This window comes from Ornithorhynchus anatinus, chromosome Y5, assembly GCF_004115215.2.
Source record: "Ornithorhynchus anatinus isolate Pmale09 chromosome Y5, mOrnAna1.pri.v4, whole genome shotgun sequence".
In the NCBI taxonomy this organism is placed as follows: domain Eukaryota; kingdom Metazoa; phylum Chordata; class Mammalia; order Monotremata; family Ornithorhynchidae; genus Ornithorhynchus; species Ornithorhynchus anatinus.
Genome location: NC_053179.1, coordinates 334,704 through 341,856, shown reverse-complemented (window position 1 = coordinate 341,856; position 7,153 = coordinate 334,704). Strand labels below are relative to the sequence as shown.

General features: G+C 42.5%; 1 protein-coding gene across 1 annotated transcript; it reads right to left on the bottom strand.

The window, feature by feature from the left end:
• Positions 1-475: 475 nt before the first annotated feature.
• On the bottom strand, positions 476-2,716 carry IQCF6 (IQ motif containing F6). Its single transcript, XM_029056643.2, has 4 exons — positions 2,683-2,716; positions 2,230-2,376; positions 856-1,220; positions 476-540 (listed from the first exon to the last, which is right to left on the bottom strand). Exons 3-4 carry the CDS (start codon positions 1,215-1,217, stop codon positions 531-533), a joined length of 372 nt encoding a protein of 123 aa, XP_028912476.1. The 5' UTR covers positions 1,218-1,220; positions 2,230-2,376; positions 2,683-2,716; the 3' UTR covers positions 476-530.
• Positions 2,717-7,153: the final 4,437 nt, after the last annotated feature.

The window sequence follows — 7,153 nt, the reverse complement described above, 5'->3', positions numbered from 1 at the left end:
GTTGTTGAAAGCTTCAGTTTGGTTGACAAGAGAAGAAAATTTGGGTATGGAGTCTAAATGGGGCATCATTATTTGAGAAAATTGGGTGGGTTTTTCCAAGGTGTGAAATTAGCTGCCTGTTTCTGGGATATTGAGGTCATCAAGATTTCTATCTACTTTCCATACGTTATCATTTTTAGGAGGGAAACAGAGAAGCAGCATGGCCTAGTAGATAGAGCAGGGGCTTGGAGGTCAGAAGGACCCGAGTTCTAATCCCACCTCTGCCACTTGTCAATTGTGTGACCTTGGTCAAAAGTCACTTCACTTCTCTGTGCCTCAGTTAACTCGTCTATGAAATGGGGATTAAGATTGTGAGTCCCATCTGGAAAAGGATTGTGTTCAACTTGATTAGCTTGCATCTACCCCAGTGCTTAAGAGAGTGCATGGCGTAAAGTGAGCAAACAAACCATACCAAAAATTTTTTAAATGAAGCTAGTGATGAGAAATATTCCTTTTTATTACCCTTTATCCAGTTGATGGCAGGAAATGTATTAGGGGGATCTGGGGAAGAAAAGCAGGAAATAAATAAGATAACCCTTATAAACTCATAGGCTCACATCTTTCCTTCCTTTGTCCTCTGGTTCCCTCAGTAGACATAGCTTCTACTATGCCTGACAAATATTAATCAAAAAGAGAGTTCTCTAACTTCCTGGACTCTCAGAATTTTGAGCACTGTCTGTAACTCTATTTTGAAGGTATACAAAAGCCTTCCTTCATGAGACAGGCTGCTAATTCCTTTCAGGAAAGGAATAAAATTAGAGTGGAGACCTCTTGCAGAGGAAACTTTTATTGGGGAACTAATAATTTTCTCCTTACTTCAGCTGTATCTCAATATCAAGTTCCATACTGGTGGGAGATAGCTGGTAATGTCTTAGAAGCAACCCTTGATGCACCCAGTCCCGCCAACTGTTCTGAATGAGGCAGGCAGCTGAACGGGTACGGCAAAAGAGCTTCCGAAATCTCCACATTCTCACCAATGACTGCAGCTGCACAGCTGCCCTCTCTTGACGTATGTAATTTACTAGAACACTTAGGCGCCATTCCTTCTGCCAATGCCTAGCCCACAACCGCCACCAGCACTGGACAGTCCAAGCCTGTAGAGCTGCATGCAGCAGTGTCCGCCGAACCAAATGTCCCCTCCACCAGGTCTGGATTATCATGGCTGCCTGCAACTCCATGTACTACAGAGTATAGGGGAGAAAGCAGAAAGCAAGCTGAGAATGTGCTGAGCTAGTTCTGAGGTCCATTCATGATTGTTTTGCCTATGTGAATCACAGAACCTAGATTACAATCCTGTTTCTAATCCTGACTCTGACACTCTTTCAAATCCAAGCTCTGCCACTTCTCAGCTGTGTGACTCTGGGTAAGTCACTTAACTTCTTTGGGCCTCAGTTCCCTCATCTGTAAAATGGGGGTTAAGACTGTGACCCTCACTTGGGACAACCTGATTACCCTGTATCTACCCCAGCACTTAGAACAGTGCTCTGCACATAGTAAGTGCTTAATAAATACCAACATTATCATCATTATTATTATTATTAAGCTTTTACAGTTGTTGGGATAGATAAAGTTAATTAAGCTAAATACAGTCTGTGGCTCACATGGGGGTCACTTTCAAAGTAGGAGTGGAGAACAGGTTTTGAATGTCCATTTTAGAAATTAGGTAACTGAGGCAAAGAGAAGTAAAGTGATTTGCCTGAGGTCACACAACAGACAGGTGGAGGAGCTGGGATTAGAATCCATGTCCTTTGGCTTCAAGGCCACAACTACTTCCAGCAAACAGCATTTGCCTAGAAGCAACATATCTTAGTGGAAAGAGCATGGACCTGGTAGTTAGAGGACTTGGGTTCTAATTCTGAGTCTGTCATTTGCCTTCTGTGTGACCTGGCCAAGTCACTTCACTTCTTTGTGCTTCAATTTCCTTATCTATAAAATGGACATTTTTTGAAGAATGTGAGCCCCAGGGAATGTGTCCAACCTGATAAATTTGTATCTACTCCAACACTTACTCAGGAATTGACCCATAGTAAGTGCTTAGCAAATGTAATGATAATAATAGCAATGTCCACATCTCCTCCTATACTCTCAATTATAATTTGACAGGAGAGAGAGCCTGTTGTCTCCTAGATTTTGCCTGAGGTTTTGAAGATAGAATCACTTTCTGGCACTTCTGGAAAACACAGCACTCACCTTTTGTGACTTGGAGGGACTTTCTGATGAATGGCCATCATCCCAGTCTTTCTGAGCAGGGGCTGAATTCTGGTCCACAGCTATGAGGTATTGCTTATCTGGAACTGGAACTGACTTTTCAAGAGTGGTCCTCTTGGGACCCTTCTTCTGCCTCAGAGAGAGAAGACAGAAGTGAGAAGGAGCAACTGAAATTTATCACTACTGCAACTCTTTCTAAAAGGCTTCAAGATCTCTAAGAATCTCCAAGAAGAGAAGAAATGGCAGATTCCTAAAGCTAATCAAGCCCTTCAGAGGTTACCCAACTCTCTCCTTCCCTCCAGTCAATAGATTTCCCTGTGCAGTTTAATCTGAGCCTTGAAATAGGGGATCAGTTAGCGAAAATCAATCGGTCAATCAATCCCTAATCTAATCCCCTCACTCATCCCAAATAATTAATAATGGTATACTTCTTACAAAGCTTGCCCCATAAAGACATGTTGTAGACTTTCTAGAATAATTTTAGCTTCTCTCAAATCACTGTGATTGGAGGAAACACCAGTGATGTCATAAGGACAGATTTAAGGTGTCATCTTGACTCTGCTTTCTCATTCACTTCACATATCCAGTCTGTCACCAAAAGCTGGTGGCCTCACCTTAACAACATCGCCAAGATCCGCTCTTTCCTCTCCATCCAAACCTCTACCATGTTAGCATAGTAATTCATACTATCCCCACTGGATTAATGCATCAGCAACCTTTCTGATCTCCCAACCTCCTGTCTCCACCTCCCATTTCAATCTATACTTCACCCTGCTGCCCAAATTATCTTTCCACAGAAACTTTCGGGGCATGTCACTACCATCCTCAAAAGTCTCCAGTATTTGTCTATCGACCTCCATATCAAGCAAACACTCCTCACTATTGTCTTCAAAGCTGTCCATCACTGTGGCCCCTCCTCCATTTCTGTCCATCTCTGTGGCAGAGAATGTGCCTGCTTATTGTTGTACTGGACTCCCCTTAGTGCTTAGTGAAGTGTTCTGCATACATTAAGAACTCAGTAAATATGATTGAATTATTGAATGAATTTCCTTGAAACATCTGCCACAAGTTAGCTTTTGCCAACATGTCTGGCCCTGATAGGAAACACATTTCTTTAAACTATGGGGAAAGGGGCAACTGGAGAGAGGATCCACTTCTTCTCCACTTCCTCTCCATTATTCTCAGTTTGCTCATGGGAAGTGGGAGTGATTAATACAAGTGACTCCAAATCACCCATGCTAAACACTCCCTCCTCCTACCCCATTCTTCAACTTGTGGCTTCCATGGTTGGAAAAGATCATGAAGCTGAGAGTTAATAGAAAAGGAGGTGGTGTAGAAGTGAAGTACATAGGGTTATCTATTAACCATCAGTTGTGTGTGCTGTGTTTGTTTCTATTCATCTTGCATGAATGTGTTTCTATTCATTACATATGTTGTGTGCATTTAAGACTGTTTTTATTCAATGAGCATGTGTGTATATGAGCACATGTTTTACACTCATCGGAGTACTGCCCCACTGCAGGGTGCCACTCTAACTTAGGGAATGTAAGAGGGAGACTCTGTGACCCCCTCTTCTCTCTATCCTTACCCCACCTTAAGCCATCTTTGCTTTCATAAAAGCAAGCTCCAGGCTGAAGTATGGAGAGGAGAGGAGAAAATCACTCAGTCTAGGGTGAGGGTTCTCCCTGACTCTACAGTCCTGCTTCCCTCCTTCCCACCACTCCAAAAAAAGGTCTCCTGGCTTTGGCTGCTGAGGCTATCTGTGGCTCCCTTACACTTCTACCACCACTTGGACTGGTGGCATTTTATGGATACCAGAGGTAGGAATTGGGCAAGTATTTGGTGGCGAGATAGATAAGATTAAGGTGCAGTGAAAAAGTTAGCATTACAGGAATAAAGTGTGCAGGTTGCATTGTTGTAGAAGGTGAGGTAGGTGGAGGGATGGTAATTTTTGACAATTTTACTTAATTTGATTTTCATTTAGTGTGTTGAAAAACATTTGATATTATTGTTTTGGAGATTGTTAAGTGCTTACTTGTGTAAAGCACCATTCTAAATGGGAGGTTTAGCAAGATAATTGAGTCAAATGCAGTAACTGACACCTTTGGGGCTCCCAGTGATTGTAGGATGGAGGATAGGCATTGAATACCCATTTTGTAAATGAGGAAACTGAGTCACATACATGGAGAAGCAGCGTGATGTAGTTGATAAAGCACAGGCCTGGGAGTCACAAGATTACAGGTTCTTTTCCCAGCTCTGCCACTTCTTTAGACTGTAAGCCCGTCAAAGGGCAGGGACTGTCTCTATCTGTTGCCGACTTGTTCATCCCAAGCGCTTAGTACAGTGCTCTGCACATAGTAAGCTCTCAATAAATACTATTGAATGAATGAATGAATTCTTTGCTATGTAACCTTGGGCACGTTACTTCATTTCTCTCTGCCTTAGTTACCTCATCTTTAAAATGGGGATTAAGATTAGGAGCCGTATGAGGGACAGGGACTGTGTCCAACCTCATTTGCTTGTATCCACCCCAGCACTTAGTACACTGCCTGCCATATAGTAAGTGCTTAACAAATACCATAGTCATTATTGCAGAGAAGCAGCATGGCTCAATGGAAAGAGTCCGGGCTTGGGAGTCAAAGTTCATGGGTTCAAATGCCGACTCTGCCACTTGTTAGCTGTGTGACTGAGAGCAAGTCACGTAACTTCTCTGTGCCTGACTTCCCTCATCTGTAAAGTGGGGATTAACTGTGAGTCTCATGTGGGACAACCTGATTACCCTGTGTCAACCCCAGAGCTTAGAACACTGCTCTGCACATAGTAAGCGCTTAACAAATACCAACATTATTATTATTGCTAAAATCCACCCTTCCATGCTGATCCTATTAGCCTATCCTGCACTTACTACTAAACCTGCCTCCTCCCTGGCCTCCCTACTCCAAACTTCACATTGTTTCCTGGTTCATTTTTCTAAAAAATTATATAGTGTCTCTCCACTCGTAAAGAACCTCCAGTGGTCACCCATCCACCTCTGCAAAAATCAGAAATCCCTTACCATTAGCTTTTAAGCACTCCACCAGCTCAAACCCTCCTATTTTACCTAACTGCTTTCTTACTACAAGCCAGTCCTTACACTTCGCATCTCCAGTGTCAACCTATTCACTGTACCTTGATCTTATCAATCTTGCTGTCAATCCCTCACCTATGTCCTTACTCTACCCTGGAATGAATCTACATCGGCATAGTGGTGGTAGTTGAAGTCATAGCAGTGAATGAGTTATCCAAGGGAGTGGATGTAGATGGAGAATAGAAAGGGATCCAGAACTGAAATTTGAGGGACACACTCAGTTAAGTAATGGAAGTAGAAGAAGAGCTTGCAGAAGAATTCGAGAATGAGTGGCCAGAGATATAAGAGGAGAACCAGGAGAGGACAGTGTCCGCGAATTAGAGGCAAGTAATTCAATTTCTCTATTCTTCACTTACCTCAACTGTAAAATACAGATTAAGACTACGAGCCTCATGAGGGATGTGGACTATGTCCAATCTGGTTTAGTTTGCATCTGTTTCAGTGTATAGTACAATACCTGGCAAAGAGAAGGTGTTTAACAAATGTCCTTAGAAAATAAAAATCTCATTGCATCACCCATTAAATAACTGAATAGGCCTTAACTGACTCTGCATCCAGTCAGTGGTATAATTTATTAAAGAATTACTCTGCAGAGAACTCTATTTAGTTTTTCTGGTAGTAATACTGTCCATAGCTTGAGGGAATCCACAACCATCCACCTTTTCTAGCAAACCTGGAGGCAAAAACAATGCTGTTTAATGGGAATTAGGTTGGCCTACTGGATAAAGAAAGGCCTGGGAGTTAGAAGGATTTGGATCCTAGTCCCAGCTCCACCACTTGTCTGCTATGTGAGCTTTGGCAAATCACTTCACTTCTCTTGTGCCTCAGTTACCTCATCTGTAATATGGGTATTCACATCATGAGCTCCATGTAGGAAAAAGGCTCTGTCTAATATGATTTGTTTAAATCTACTCAAGTGCTTCTTAGCACAGTGCATGGTTCCTAGTAAGTGCTTAACAAATACCATAAAGCAAAAACAAAAAAAGACCAGGTGTACTGGAGGGCAGCCATCCCCACACTGGTCCATCAACCAGTGATTTCTCATTCAGTGGAATCAAGTGGTGTTTGAGGCCCAGCACTTTTTTGTATGCCCTCTTTTTACCTCCTCCTATTTCCTATATTCTGCACCAGTTCCTCTCAAAAGCAAATCTCCCCTGCCTCATCTGATGTCATTTCTTCAGTGAATAATTTGGGGTGTTCCTGGTTGATGTCCCTGATTCCCATCGCCTTCTGGATAGATTCTGCAGATCAATTTTGTTAATACTTATCATATCCCATGATGATGATGATGATTTTATTTGTTAAGTACTTACTATCTTTTGAGCACTGTTTTAAGCCCTGTGGTAAACACAAGTTTATCATTCATTCAGTTGTATTTATTGAGCACTTACTGTGTGCAGAGCTCTGTACTAAGCACTTGGAAATTATAATGCAGCAATAGAGAGAGATAATCCCTGCCCCCAAAGGATTTACAGTCTAGAGGGGGGAGACAGACATCAAAACAAGTAAACAGGCCTCAATATAAATCATATATACATAAGTGCTGTGGTGGGGAAAGTCGGGAGGAACAAAAGAGCAGAAGGGAGGGGGAGCTGAGGAAAAGGGGGCTTAGTTTGGGTCGGAGGTGTGCCTTCCGTATGGCTTTGAAGCAGGGAGGAATGATTGTTGGGTGGATTTGAGGAGGAAGGGCAAGTTGGACAGACACAGTTCCTGTCCCGTTTGGAGATCACAGTTTAAGTTGTAGGGAGAACAAGAATTAAATCCCCATTTTAAGGATGA

Bases quoted from the DNA above. Each gene is read 5' to 3' on its own strand.
- IQCF6 (XM_029056643.2), bottom strand. From the start codon at position 1,217: ATGGAGTTGCAGGCAGCCATGATAATCCAGACCTGGTGGAGGGGACAT.